General features: G+C 46.6%; 1 protein-coding gene across 2 annotated transcripts in view; it reads right to left on the bottom strand.

Annotated features, from left to right (window-relative positions):
* LOC144155024 (arylsulfatase B-like) overlaps nucleotides 1-15868 on the bottom strand; it is a 32502-nt gene that overhangs the window by 12342 nt on the left and 4292 nt on the right. For both annotated transcript variants that reach the window (XM_077686217.1, XM_077686216.1), the window contains exons 2-7: nucleotides 15710-15821; nucleotides 14740-14791; nucleotides 14526-14629; nucleotides 13524-13710; nucleotides 10500-10668; nucleotides 9166-9263 (exon numbers count right to left, since the gene is read on the bottom strand). In XM_077686217.1, the coding sequence (XP_077542343.1) occupies nucleotides 9166-9263; nucleotides 10500-10668; nucleotides 13524-13710; nucleotides 14526-14629; nucleotides 14740-14791; nucleotides 15710-15821 (722 nt within the window). The remainder of the gene's footprint in view (nucleotides 1-9165; nucleotides 9264-10499; nucleotides 10669-13523; nucleotides 13711-14525; nucleotides 14630-14739; nucleotides 14792-15709; nucleotides 15822-15868) is intronic.

Genomic DNA, 15868 nt, shown 5'->3' with positions numbered 1-15868 from the left:
GTTCTGAGTACGAATAAAACTACTATTATTAGTATTATTTTCTTCTTAAAGGCACTCACGGCTACGCAAACTTATTGGATGCTTGTAAGGTTGGGGAAGGGCTACATTGACACGAGCGCTTTTTGCAGCGCTCTGCGCCTGGCTCCGCGCGATCTGAGTAGGAATAAAACTATTAGCAATATTAGCATTCATTTCTGCCACTTTAAATTATCTTCACTGGTTTCAATGACTACGGTTTCCACGCCAGCTTTAGCGCTGGGATACCTCGATACGTGTGCTTTAAATAGAAAGGCACCTGCATACGAATTGGATTACCGTGTAGCCGTAGCAATGTTGCGGTAGTTTACACTTTCTGTAACCGTGAGCTTTGTACCTTCGGTTTTGGTGAGCGACACTGTGACAGCATGGGAGCCTCAAAGATGAAGTGGAAATCCCACAGATGTGGTAGTAATTTGATCAAGAGCCAAAGTTATTCACCAACTCAACAGCCCAAGCTACAAATTATCCCTCCTCCCCATCCCGTTTTACCCTCTGCGTAGAATAAAGGCTGGCACCGATAGTTAAAAAATGTGGCAGTGTTAACGTCAGCCGGTGTTTTTTTAATGCTTAAGTATTCTTTATAGAGTAGAGTGTAATACCTGGTGAAGACTCCAAAACGCGCGATTAGTTGCCTCAAATATGGGTGCATGAGCCCGAGTCCTCCACCACAGACACATTTCCGACACGCTGGAAAAAGTTTAGATTTGAAGAAGGGGCAGGGAAGTTCAAAATTAAACAGCAAAATCATCTAGCTCTCCGTCTAGTGATTATGATGGTTGAACACAAAGCTTTTTTCGTGCGAAATCGAATGGGAAATGGTCAAAAAGACGCTGCGATCAAAAGACCAAACTGCCCGCTGGTCAAATTCGATGCTTAACTAGTCAAGTTTAAATCCAGAAGGCAACCAAGGAAACCCATACGATAGAGCTTTGCGATAAACCATCATCGTCGTTAGACGGAGGTGTGCATGATTTTTCAAGCGTAGGTGGCATCTTGTAAACCGACCGCAGCATTCAGTTGTGAAGCTGAGTACAGGTTTCGGGCACCCTCCTGTCTTGCGTCATTCAGCCACGCAGGAATTGGTTTTTGAAAAACCATTTACCAACTAGCCAGCAACCATTGCAATTTTTGTAAAGCAATGCTTCTCCACGACAAGCAATAACATTCTACTATCATGCGGTATTTATTCTATCAACGATTCGCGATTACTGTAGTAAGAGCATTTCTGTGAAATTAAACACGTTTCAGCCGTAGGTAATGAAGATACGGAAGCGTCGTCCGTCACAATTTCTGTTTTGAGGTAAATCTTCGAAGACACCCTCCAACTTTGTCTTTCGCTTGTGCACGACGTCGGCGCCGTTTCGTCATCAACTGCCAAAGGCCAGCGCCGCAGCATTCCTAGATCGGTTGCACACACCGGCTTCGTGTGAGCATTTAGCGGCAATATACTCCTGGATTCGCGAAACTGCATGCAGGCATGAAAAAATTGCATGGAGCAACGAACTTTCACTTCCAGCTTGACTTCCAGCTTGGCGCATTGAGCGTCGTCTGCTATTGGTATGGGCGTAAATGAGTATGGGCGTAAATAACACACATGGCATGCCTCGTAACGTCCCATCCACACTCAAGATTTACCGATCTGAAAAATGCACGTGGGGTTACGTTAGCTTTGCCAGCCGCACCGCAGAAAAACGATAGAAAGCCATGCACAACAACGCTGCGCTGACCGCCACCGGCATTCCACTGACGAGCGGTTCGCCACGGGCGGCGCTGTTCGCTGAAACGACGGTGGTGCCATACAACGGCCGCCCGGTCCCTATAGGGAAGAACGATTCCGTGGCGCCAGCTTCGAAGCGCTCGGATCAGCCAGCTCCGTCCGCAGCCGGTACCCGTATGGTACTTCAGGCTTAACCTCGCGGCACAATATTGATCGCCGCTAGCGCTACAACCGCGCATGACTATCTATTGCGTTAATTTTTATCACAGTATCGTTCCCTTTCCTCGCATGCGTAACTTGGTTTGCCCGATTGGTTCCATTCGGGCAAACGGCGACAGACTGTAGCTGCACCTGTCGGTGTCGTTCTACGCGCGGAGGCAGCGCCATAGTTCTGGCGCTGGCTAACGTTGGCGCTGGCCGCATCGCGCGCCGGCCGGGCCGGCGGGCCGGTGTGGGGGTGTGTGGGTGTGTGCACGGCCGCGTCAGGGCGGCAGGCGTGTGCGGGGATCGTTTTTGCTTGCAGAATGCGCTTTATTGTTTACAGCTTTATCAATATCTCGCGAACGATGCGCGAAATCGAACACTTCAGCCAAGCTATCGTAGTAGTCTGCAATGTTGGTCGGGAAAAGGCGGGAGCTACCTTAAGTAGCGCTTACTTTTCGGTCCGATAAGTTCGCGAAATTCGCCCTTTGAGCGTAAGTTTGGTTCTTGAAACGCGTTAAGGCGCCGAAAAGTGTCCGAAGGGAAAAGTTCTACTTAAGTTTGGTTTGTGAACACGGGGGTGAGCTCAATGTTGTATGCCTGATTGGCCTGACGCATGCGCTCAGCGTCTTAGCCAAGAACTGCTGGGTCCTGCCTGGGTTTTTTGTTTACGACACGAAATTTTCCGACAAACTAGAGGCTAACAACTTCCCTGAGAAATCATGCACCCCTCTGTCAAACGACGGCGATGGTTGGACGCGAATCTTTCGTGACGAATTCTTTCCTTGTAGTCATAAGTTTTCCAAACCACTTCGACCATGTTGAAATAGAGCACTTGAATTTACCTTTCCTTCTTGCTTCTACGGGTGAGGTTAACAGGAAGCCGCCATGGGGTTCGCTAAAAAAAGTAGTGAATACTTTTCATTTCCTTACTGCGCGGTTTTCTCTGGAGTACCTGTTTAGTCTTTCAGGGAAGGCTATGACGAACACTTTAATTCATAATCTGTTCCCCGTGCCTCTTTATCGCCAGCCATACTTGAGGGGCCATAAAAATAATGTTTTAGACCGTGTCAAAAAACGTTTTTCTTTAAGCTTCATTCGCAAACGCTTCCAGTTAAACCACGGCTGCGCGAAAAAGGGATGTCAATCGCTTGAAATCAAACAGAGACTATTCACCATTGTTTTGTGCTGTGCCATGACGCGGTGCTTTTCTGGGGTGTTTTGCAACGGACACTAAAAAAGGACATTGACATCACCCCATCCACCATTCGCTTCTTGCCATTTCAAGGTATTAATCGGGTGCCATATGACGTTTTTGTTCTCCTAAGATTGTTGAGCTAGTGGAAGTGCCGCATGACTGATCGGCATGCGGACCCCCCTAGGCCGGCCAAGTGCATTTTTCGGAAAATATGCAGGGTTGGTGCAGAGCGTGTATGCTGCGCAGAGTGATCCACCGGAGTGGCTGCCTCCTTTGGATGCGTGTGCTTGCTTGCCTGAATTTTGAAATGGTGCCGATCTTTGTTAGACTTACGTCCTTACCCTTTGCTGTCTGTTAGTATCTGTATTGTGTGTTAATAGTCTTCTCTGAATTTCTCTCAAATTTCCATGCATTAAATAAAAAAAAAACAAAATGAATCAATTGGATAGACGCCGGCTTGATAACACAAGGGACCCATGTTCGATTGGGGCCACCAGAAGCGTTTTTTTTTTTTCTTTCACTTCGGCGTTTATACTGGCCAGGGACGAGCCTTCTTCAGGATCGGGTACCTGCGTTTGTCCTTGCTTTGATGAAGGCCAGTCCTACCTGGTCGATACATAAACAAACTTTATTGATGCTGTCTAAATGTGCGTCCGAGTCTTACTAAGCCGCTTTTATTCGTTGTGCATATGGTCCCAATCCGACTGAATCACGACCGCTTAAACCTGATAAGTTCGCTCGTAAATTCTTCGGTTTTAAAACGGTAAGCGATAGCCGGAACGCAAAATTACCAGAAGATAACTGGCCCCGCCTGAGGACCGCTCGATACTGGGGATAATTACAGCGTCTCCATTGCGTTCCCCGTCCGCATTCACTCGCGTCGCACCGAACACTGCATTGAGCTATGGAAACCAAAAGTGGCCTTAGAGCTAGTGTCCCACCACTTGTCGTGAATTCTCTGGAATGTCATAGTATTGCGATACAGTGATACGGTGTGAATTTTCTCGGGCATATGTCAAGAATTACGACAAGCCTTCTCCACTCGGGCATTCCGGCATACCTCCGTGGGTGTCCATTAGCAAGCGGATAAGCTGTTCAGCTGACCCGTACCTACATCGCTCCCGCCTGTATGGCGATAACCGTAAATACGATGGGATACTGTTTAGAAGACCGTGCCTGTGCGTGAGCACTCGATAACAGCGGGTCTGCTTTTTAGCTTGCCCACTTTGTGCGCACAAGCGTGACGAGGTATGCTTGTAGGTGGATTGATTGATTGATTGCAGGGTTTAACGCGCCGACGCAACGCAGGCGATGAGGCGCGCCGTAGTGGAGGGCTCCGGATTAATTTTGACCACCCGGGGATATTTAACGTGCGCCGAAATCTCGTACACACGGGCGTTTTTGCTTTTCGCCTCCATCAGAAAAGCGGCCACCGCGGCCGGGAATCGAACCCGCGACCTCGTGCTCACCAGCGCAACGCCTTAGCCACTGAGCCACTGCGGCGGGTATGCTTGTAGGTGGGCCGGTGAGCAAGTGTGCGAGCTTGCAATGGTTCTCCGGGTTCGCAACGGGTTTCTCTGTAGTGTCGAGAAAGTTTCAATAGGTTTCTGAGGGCGGGGCGAATGCTTTCGCTGTGCTCGAAGGACCACGTCGCATTGCTGTCATTCTATGCAGATTTGCTTCTCAGCGACTCTTTGCGCGTGACGTTAAGCAAGCCCGTACCCCCCATCGCATGTACCACTGACTTTTATCACGTCCGAATTATAGCTGTACTAGTACTGTTGTACCTGTCTCATGTGCACCGTGCTATACCTCAACCTTATTTCTAGCGGCTAAAATGTCACGCTAGCGTCAGAAGTTTTCGGGCAATATGCCCCGTTCTACATTTCATGCCTTATACCAGTCCTGTCTCAATACTACAGTCCACTTAATTTTTACTGCGTCAGAAAACAAAAAATAGAACATAGGTTAAGTTTTCGATGACTAAGCGACTTCAGCTTCAAAGCTCGAGTGCTTTGACTTACGCAGGCGATCCGATGCGAAACACCCCCGAGGACTTAAAGGGACCCTGCGACACTTTCGATTAACGCATTCCCTCTTTCCTTCGCGTCTGCATTACAAGCACTACGAAAGCTATAGTTATCGCCAGCACGGAGCGGCACTGCGTGACTTGCTCGTCGCACCAGATACGCCTTTCATTTCTGGTTTGCTTTTGTGGCTTCCTTCTTGAAGTGGCTCTCGAATGCGTTCCTTGCGGCAACTGCAGGAAAGCCGGCCAATAACCGCTATAGCGCTGTAATGACGTAATTTTAGCGGTCGAAGAACGCCAAGACCGGGAAAGAGATATAAAACTTTTGAGCAAGTTTCTACTTTATCTGATGGAAATAGAGCAGTAATTCTTAGCTGAGGTACTTTGCAACCCCCTAATATAAGTACTGGATGTGTTGCTTGAGTACGTTCTGAAAGCATTTAGGATTTTGAAAAAAACAAAAAAAGTGCTGCAGGGCTCCTTTAACTTTAAACGACCTATGCCCATTTCCTCTCTCTGTTCTGTTTCCTTTCATTTTGCAGTGAAAGAAGATATGGATCCCGGACACCAACTAGCCCTTTTACTAAAGGACCTGACTGCAGAAGCCGCGAAGAATAATGCGAAGCTGCGGAGTCATTTCCCACGGGAACAGGGACGCCAGATAGCTGATTTGGGTGTGAAACAGCCCGCATTATTATCACCTCGAACATCATTTACGCTACCAAGGAACTTCAAATCTCCAAACACGAATCACAAGCGATGAAGAGAGAGCGGAAAACGCTTGGCCACAAGATCATGCGATACTTCGCAAACCGATATAGTCCTCTTGCAGCCGCACTCACCCTCCTTCCTGCATGACGCTTGCGATCCGTTCGAAAGATGTTCTGCACAAAAGTAATGTAACGGCCACTCTGCTCCCCCAGCGTGAGACTTGGAGAAATGCTATCACGATCGCTCTGTATGCGACAGCGTGCGTCGGCAGCACTGTGTTTATTCTGGTTCGAACGCTGAATGCGTGGGCCCCCATAAATGTCACGTACGCCCCAATTCTTGCACCGCACGTGCTACCGCTGGTCCTCTTCCGGTTCTCTACGTACGAAGCGGGCGTGAAACCCTGCACGCGAATTCAGTATTTGGCCTGATCTAGGTGCGACATTATCTGCTCGGAACCTTGTCCAGCTTAAAAGGAGTGGTGACTACACTAGAATGGACAGTTGGGCTAGGTGGTGTTCGTACATCGTTAGGTAGCGCTTGGGACAGGACGAGAGATGAGGAGACAGTCGACGGCGCTGTCGTCTGTCTCTTCATCTCTCGTCCTGTCCCAAGCGCTCCCTTACGGTGGGGTGACAACACTCGGCTTGAACATGAGCACTAAATGTACCTGTGCTCAAGACAGCCCCCTAACTAAAAGCGTTGAAGAAACATCAGTACGAGAAGGCGCAGAAACACAGAAATCGAGCACGAAAAGGATAGACGAACCAATAGGGACGGGGCACAGGATTATTTCTCGTGTGGGTGAGGTTCAAGAAAAAACATCCGGCAGAGTCAAATCTACCTTAGAATTTCGTTGCATGCGTGCGTGCGTACCAGCCTTCTTGGGCACTTTATAATTTTTGATAAATAAAACCCAATTGCCAGTCCTTGGGATCGAATCTATGCTCTGCGGGTTTCCGGCTAGAATCATACCCTCTCAGCCACAAAGTTGTTTCTTCTGTAGCGAAGCTTTATTGTACTCAGTGATGCCGGTGTACGCCAATACGCCCTGTAGGAAAGCCAACTTTCTCTGACGATGAGGATGGATGATCGTGTGTGAAGTGAAAACAAAAAAAAAAACGCTTCTCGTGGCCGTAATCGAACCTGTGTCCGTCGTGTTATGAAGCAGGCGTCTACCCGATTGCTACCCTTCGACAAGGTCGAAGGGAACGCCAAGCAGCAGGTACCGATTCGCGCCGTACACCCCAAAACACAAACTTTAGTCCTACGGAGTGCACACCCGAGAGTTGCTGTGGGTATTCAACAAAAGTGGTGCGTACCTCCAGAGTAGCACATACTCGCAGTGTGGGATTGGTCAACCAAAGAATCCATCACGAGAAAGTTTCGCGTTCAACCATCGTCGTCGTTAGACGGAGGGGGTGCATGATTTTGTTAGTTTTCTTTCATGAAAAAACATGTCCGCGGGTTCCACAGCTCACGGGGCCTGACATAAAACTAGGCAACACAATAACTTAGGTAAATTATGGGTAGTTTATTATGCTCAGTGTATCAGAGGTGGCAACGGATTCATTTTCACAGGTGTTGAGATTTCCAGAACTATGATCTCGGAAGTAGCCTCGCGCATGCAGTGCGGGCTCGCGGGTCACTATTTCCATCGGCTGTGCGGCATTTACATAACCCGCACATTCCAATAATAAATATGAGTTCATTCGGTTCTGGCTCGGTCCTAATAACAGACAGACGCCTACTTATCTAAGCCGGGATAAAAAATCATGCACCCCTCTGTTTAACGACGACGATGGTTGAACGCGAAGCTTTCTCGTGATGGGTTCTTTGGTTGGCCAATCCCACACTGCGAGTATGTGCTACTCTGGAGGTACGCACCACTTTTGTTGAATACCCACAGCAACTCTCGGGTGTGCACTCCGTAGGCCTAACATGTGGGTTGGGGGTGTACGGCGAGAATCGGTACCAGCTGCTTGGCGTTTGCTTCGACCATGTCGAAATGGAGCAGTCGGATAGACGTGGGCTTCATAACGCGAGGGACCCAGGGTAGATTACGGCCACGGGAAGCGTTTTTTTTTTTTTTTTTTCACTTCACACACGATCATCCATCATCATCGTCAGAGAAAGTTGGCTTTCCTGCAGGGCGTATTGGCGTACAACGGCATTAGTGAAAACTTCGCTTTAAAAACTGCTTTGCAGAAGTTCGTTTCAAAATATATCTCAGAGGGAAGTAGCACTATGACAGTAAGTGAAGAAGTGCTGAGTTTTCTCCGTTAGCTTAGAAAGGCAAAAACTAACTAACGTATCAATATTCCCCGCTTTTGAAGCCACACACTGATGGTACTGCTGCGTAATAGAAAAAAAATTGTACAGCAAACAGTAGTATACGCCAAACTCGGCGAAGCCCTCCCTCACCAGATCCCAAGGCGAATCACGTAGGGAAGCAGGGGTATAAAGACACTAAATATAATGCTCCCGTGGAGCTTCTTTCCCATTGCCGTAGACAAGTAATCAAAGGGGGACGGTAACCTCAAAAAATTGAAAGGCCTCCTGCCACACTTTTATTAGGCCTTTTCAACGTTTGATAGGCTTTTAGTACGTGGTCAGTAAGCGCATATATAGATTAGGCGGCCACGAAATACCCGAGTAGCACATTTCTGATCTAGGCACATCAACTCAATCTTCCCAGAATATTTCTGCTTTCTCTTAATGTTCTTCGAAGATTGTGCATCGTTTGCCTGTTTGGGTTACGTCACCCCTGCATTATCACCGCCATTGTCCCACTTCCTATTATGGCAGCCATGGACGCATTCGATAGCCACTTGAGAGGAAATTTGAGAGGAAGGCGAAAAGAAGCGAAACAGAACAAAAACACTGCATGAGCCCCTATCAGCCACGCAGCGCAAACCCCGTCAACGCCGCGGAGAAGCGGCGGCAGGCGGCACAGCGATCGCGAAGCTCGAGGCGTATAGTATTTGTATAACGCTTTTGTTGCACTTCCAATGTATTGTGACGATGTTTTGTTTTTTTTAGTGTGGAATCGTGAAGCCTTGGTTAGAGTTCTAGGGCCCAGTCAAGCTGTTCATACTCAGCTTTTAGCCCTTGAACCCTTCCATAATGTTGTTGTTTTTTCTGGTAAAATAAAAATTGAATTGAATTGAATTGAACACGGAATGGGGTGATGCAGAGTTATGCGGCAGATGTTCAGCAGGTGCAGACTGCGCTCAAACAAAGGTACCAAAGCATAGTTTACTCACTCACATCGCTTGAGAATATAAACACCGTATTGTTCCAGTATCCATAGTTCACGAGAGCCTTCTCAATCTTTCCCACAGCTTCATCCAACGCGTGCAGCATACCTGGGGGCGAGAAATTGTGTTCGAACCAAGAAGTTCATTATAACTTTTGCTTTTTCTAAGAAGCAAAGATTACCGCAAACTAAAGGCTGGCTACTACAAACGTGTGGGGCATGTGCAGTGGCGCACGCAGGATTTCATTCAGGGAATGGGGGATGGGCGGTCTCGATTCCGATAGAGAGAACAGAACGAAGCATGGGAAAAAAACAGGAATCAAAAAGCATGCGGGAATATTTTTAATGAGAAATTAATTATAATTTTAAAAACTTCAACAGGCATTGCGACCAACCCGCATAGCCTCCCCATTGTTTCGTTCATTTTTGTTTTTCTTGAGCCGCATTGAAAAATGGTTGATCATCGTGGTGAGAGCCCACAACGAAGCCGCATAGCCTTAGTGCGTAGCTTGAGGCATGAAACTCGAATGAGTAAGCACGTGCTTCACATCCTCTGAACAACCCTCGGAGGGACACCTTATATGTATATCTTGTCTGGCTTGATTTCATTTTACCTATTTTATAATTTAGGTGTAATTTCTTCCTCATCTTTATTGAGCCCATGGTTGCAATTCAGATGCAGGGTATAGATGTTGTCGGAGGGCAGGGCAGACAAAATTTTACTTTCCGTTTGACTGGAATGTCATGCTAAGGCTTGGGCTAGTTGGTTGCTTGAACGCGCATTCAGCGAAAAGGGTTAGAACGACACAACGCAGCACTGTCATTGACCATTAAATTACAATCAGCCCCCAAAACTTACACCCGCTGGAACTTAATTCCAACCTGCCCCTCGAGGCAAACATGACGCTCGATGTTGTTGCCAACTTCAAAAATTATTAGTAACTTAACTATAAAAATTACTTTCAATAAAACCTAATTCTACCATGAACATGTGTAACTTTCCTAGCCTCCAGTTCCACCAACATGCATGCGCATGCTCTTTTCATAGACTTCAATGCGCTCAAAGCACACTTACGTTACAGTTCATACCTATACTATGCTTATCCCGCCAGGAGACATGAAGTACGCGTTTTAACCAGAAACTGACCATTGGTCTCAAGCGGCCGACACTATGTATGCATGGACACCAGCTCCATCACGTCACCCTTCGCCCACAGAAAGTCCAAGCAGGTTTACTAGCTATTAGGTATAGGCTCATTAAGAAATCAGGACGTTGCTTCAGGACTACTTAACGTCATGTTCACTTCAAGAGATGAGCAAAGTACACTCACGACAGGAAACTCACCACAGAGTAGTCTGCGATTGTTGTTTCGGTACTTGCCGCATGGAACCTCATACTCTGGAGGGACCTGGAGGGGTGCGTGCACGGCCTGGAACGCCAGGTACAAGAACAACGGTCGATCCTGGCCCGCTTGCTCAGCCAGCAGCCTGACCGCGCCGTCGGCAAGCAGCGTCTGCACAGTGAATACGAACACTTGCAGGCTCTGGCGTGCAGGGCTCTCGCAGCGCCATCCGTCCGTCAGCATACTACGAGCGCAGCCCACATCCTCTTGCAACAGCATATCGCTAACTGCGCAACGTTCCTCTGTTTTCGATACTGGCCACTACGAACCCACAGCTCTCGCCCACCTCAAATCATTGGAAAGTGGATGCCACAAATGGCCGGAACCAGTGAAGAATATTTAAACTAAGGATTTTCTCTGGCTTCAGCGTATCTTTCCATGTAAGCCAGCCCGGGCAGCTTTACGGGACGTCAAAAAGCCAGTGGAAAGAGTAGAGGAGAATGCTGAATGTAATTAGCGAAAGCAACCATGCACTCAACTTGAATTACCCTAAGATGAACCATTATGTAGTTCACTGCGTCCTGTTATTGTATAATAGCGTTTTACCCACCTCCGTAGTATTTTTTATATAAAAATTGTTAGAAGCACGTGCCGCTCAATGTGACAAAAATATACGGAGACGTAAAACCAAGACGAAAAATTGCGTACTAAATTGGGACAACGCGCCAGCTACAATATTGTGCCAAAGACTTGTCGGTGTATCACGGTCACACTTCTACTTACTGCGTGAATCCCCACTCGAGGAATTCAGAAAACACATTTAGATCAGTCGTTATTCCCTTAACTTGTTAGGAGTGAAAATTTTAACAAACCCGAAGTTTTGTTTTTGGCCATTTGTGCGATTACTCTGCAGACGAAAAAATCAATCAATACGATAACTTAACGGGTCTTGTAAGTGCGAGGGGACAAGCGGAATTACGTTGATGCAAGGTGTTAAGTTAACCTTGGCAATACAGAAGTTTCAAAAAATTATAAAAGTTGTTTTAGTCACCTCTATGAGTAATCTTTGGATTCAGAAAATTAAGTGTATAACTTTACAGGCTAATACTAATAAGGCGAGCTGTAAAAAGCGTGGTTAAGCGGCATAGGTTATTCATTTAACGTCGTTTAAAAAATTGCGAAGAAAATCAGAAATTGTTTTATATATAGACATCTGCATGAGTATTCCTTAGATGCAAAACCATTTAGATGACTCCACGGGCCTAAAAGCTGAGGCCACTATTGCGATAGCACGTTTAATAAGCCAAGTGCCAATAATTTTAACCTTGTTAATTGTGACATTACTGCCTTGTAAGCTGTGAAATTATGGAATCTAGACTCGCACGAACGCGACAACGCAGAGAAAAAGCATCAGGCGATTGATCCTAAAATAATAAAAATTGTGGTTTGGGATTCCCCTGGAGCGCGTAATTTTTCAATTATCTTTTGTTACTACCATTTCAGAATTCCATCTTCCACATAAAAAGCGACAAACTACCTCGTTATCAGTCCCTCCCTCCCTCCTTTCCTCCCTCCTTTCCTCCCTCCCTCCCTCCCTCCCTCGCTCCCTCCCTCCCTCTCTCCCTCCCTTCCTTCCTTCCACTCTTGTTTTTGAGCGAAAGAGAGAGCTTGTTTTTTTATACATGATGACTCTCCGATACTCTCCGGCATAACCCTGTTTTTATGGTCAATTGAAAAGCACTTCTCCTGAGTGAGGAAGAACTTACAAAAAATATTGAAATAATGTTCCGCCTCTTGGATTTTTTAGTATTCCAAAAGTTACACGTAAAAAGCCGCAGACGTACCCCCTCCCCCGGAAACAAATAGAAATAAAGCAAAAGGAGCCCTAGCTCAGTCGTTAGAATTGCACTTATGTAAATGGTGGAGTTAGGGTTCGGTCCCCGGTACAGACAACCCATGTGTGTGTATTTACCATTAAAATAAAACTGCCTATGCGAAATTGTACGTTCACATACAAAAATAGGAACGTGGGTTAAATGTCAGTAAAGGCATTTAAGGTGTAATGCTTTCTTGTGCTTTAAACAGCCGACGCACTGCCCTGCCATTACGTGACTCTCTTCACTATGGGCATAGAAAACGTTGAGATCGTTCACGATTAAATTACGGTCCCCCCAATAAATTTACACTCCACCAGTACATTACCCCAACCTGCATCTCTTTTCCAACAAGGTGAACATCCTGAAATTAATATGTTGCCGACATTAGAAATTATTACTCTAACTTAAACGTAAATCACGCGTGCACAGTTCTCACTTTCTTCAGTGTCCCCAACACGTGTGCAGACACTGCGTAGACAGTTTCACCTGTAGGATAACGGTATAGCCCTCTGCTAGTGGACGCTAACGTTATATGTAAGGCAATAAATTGGTCCAGCTTAACCACGATGAATTCGAGTACCAATCCATTCCGTGAACAAAGCAAAATTGGCGAATGACCGAAATGCGCACACTATTCGACTCGAAATTATGACCTGCGCTGTGACATTGCGCCATGCAGAACGTCGTGCTTTCACTGCGTGAAGCCACAGCGCATACCGCCTTTTGAGTTGAATCGTGTGCTCGACATCGTCATTCGCCAAACTTTTATTGTTCGCTGAATGGATTGGTCAATCGAGTTCGTTGTGGTGAAGCCGAACCACGGGATTGCCTTGAAGTTTAGTAGCAAGGACACCACGTCAACGCTTACCACGAAGAAATTTTACATACTAGTAACTGGCTGGCTTTTTGTCACGCTCTTAAGCATTGGCAGTATCGCACTAATACCTCGTGATAACATTTCAAGGCCCCGTACGTGGGCGCATGTAACCGACCCGTTTTTGCTTGGCTATAAGCGAGGCCCTCATCCTTTGTTCCATATCAATCCATCAGCCGTTTGTTCTATATCAGAATGTGTAACGGCAATAGAGCGACGCCATCAGCACAATATAGCGAGATAACAAAATCAGCAGCACGTGAGCAGCTACCCACCGAAGAATACAGGCCGCGTGCATCCCAGTACGGTGTAGCATTTGCCCGGTAGTCGAACCCCTCCATGCCAGGGCCGGCCCAGGAGGTGTGCGAGAAATGGTCTTGCGAGCCCATGTAGAAGCCCGAGAATGAGTCGAAGCCGCGTCTTTGTGGCGTGTACGACCAGTTGCAATACCCTAGGTGCCACCTGCGTTACAACCGGAACCACTTCAGTTTCGCATCCTACGAACGCCGATCAAGAGGAGTCAAGGCCAAGGTTAGCGGCGACTGCTGACGCATGAGGGTGAAATAAATTACTAACGCCTCTCTTCACGCTACTAACGTAAGGATACCTTGGACAGTGCCCGTGGTTATTTGAACAAATTTATCTTATTTTTCATGGCGCAAAGCTGTTTTATTTGGCATGAGATTTTTACTTTATGAATAGCGGGGCTGAGCGAAAAATTCAGAGCACATATATCGGTACCCGACCCCTTAACATGTATTGACAAATTTACCAGCCTTCTAATACCCCAGGCATACAGTTTACGTTTAGTCAAATTGCAGTTTACGTATACACTAATATGAATACTAAAAGGTAACAAAAAAATGCTTGATGTAGGAGAGCAAACCACATTTATCGGTCACATTGCAGGTGGGGTCAAATCTTTGTCCTACCGTGATCGTTATCTAACCACGGCTGGCCCATTGATGCGCGTTGTGGCGAAGCCAGCTGACGGGTGAGAAATGTGGGCATGCACGCCACCGTACCCGTAGCATAGAGCCGTTTCCGTTCCCCAGCAGTGCCCACGGCACTTCTGTGCGAGTTTACGTTTAGGCTAGATAATACTTTACGCGAAAGATTTATCGCTGACAAGTACCGAGATGCAATCTCCTCTCCTCACGGTTTCAGCTTAGCCCAGATAAGCACGCAATAATAAATGAGCAGGAAATAACGACTTATGGAGAGCTTCGCCGATTAGTGCTGATAAAAAGGCGTATTTTCTTTCCAGGAATACCCACTTTCCGAAGGCGTGTGTGGAGTATCCGCGACGTGAGAGTTCCTCCGCCAGGAGCGGGACACTCGTGGTCAGCCCGGTTGGTTCCAGAGGGTTCAGCACGTGGCCCTTGGCCAATGAAGATACGTGCAAAGAAGAATTCAAGAAACGCTGTTTTAGGCCGGCGTCCTCTCCAAGGAGAAAACGGTAATAAAAATCATAGGGAAGGTGGTGCCTACCTGCCGTCCAAGTTTGTAAGGATATCTTCCCGTCAAAATGGCGGCCCTGGTTCTAAAGTGAAACAGAGACATGTCAAGCAAGGAGTACATGTATTGCTGTGGGTTTATCGACGCCTTGTAACATGAAGGAATCAACCTAAGTTTTACTGCGCACAGTTGGTAAGCATTCGAATTCGCACTCGCCTTTAATTCGAATAAGACGGGACCTAGTCGTCGTCTAGTTCTTCCTCCCGCTCCCCCTCCCCCCACATCGAAAGGGGAAAAAGGCAAAATAGGGTCATCGAATTCAGCAATAAGAAATCTTCTTATCTGTGATACCAAGGTCACTTCAAAGATACAGAGAGAGAGATAAATCTTTAATGCTACTGAATAAGTCATTCTGCTCATTTAGGTATTCTACAAATCCACCTAGTAATCGTCTATTACTGAGGTATTTTAAATGAAGGCACAACATGTCTACCTGTTCTAACCGCTGCATATTAAAGAGTTTTTTTTTAATTTTACAATTTGTGGCAAATAAACGTTTTTACTACTACTACTACTTTTATTCGGCACAAAGGACTCCATGTGAGTTCCAATCTTGCTTTTTGCTGAAATTCAGAAAATCAGCAGATACGTTGGCCTTTATTTTGAACTTGGCGTCAAATGTACTCTGTTGCATATGTATACAGATTTCTGATATCAGAAGCCTGTGCATAAGACGTTTCACCAATCGTCATGCTAAATTACCGGTGGCATGAAGCACTTAAACCTCCGCGAAAAAAATTACTGGATATCAGTGTTGCCATCTTGACCATAACGAATCACAGGGCAGCCTTGTTGGTCAAGCGAAGCTTACATTTGTTCAGTTTCAAGATCGTCGATATTCAACTGCAACGAAGCATCCAAAAATTAAAGCGATCATTTTTGTAGCCATCGCGTAATCACACTGTACCGATGTCAGATGGGAAAAAAGCCGAGAAATACTAACGGTGTACAAATAGGCTGTGCGTAGTACTGGTCGAGGATGACGCCTTGTGTGGCCATCCGAGCCAGATTTGGAGCGAACAGGCCTGTGTTGTGCCATGGGACGTCATTCCAGCCTGCGTTTAAAGCAGCTCGTAACGCCATCGTCGACATTTGGAGCTCG

Source organism: Haemaphysalis longicornis, unplaced genomic scaffold, assembly GCF_048455015.1.
Source record: "Haemaphysalis longicornis isolate Haplotype H1 unplaced genomic scaffold, Haemaphysalis longicornis Haplotype H1 scaffold_1, whole genome shotgun sequence".
NCBI lineage: Eukaryota > Metazoa > Arthropoda > Arachnida > Ixodida > Ixodidae > Haemaphysalis > Haemaphysalis longicornis.
Note: the sequence above shows the minus strand (reverse complement) of the source record. Positions and strands in the feature narration are given on the sequence as shown.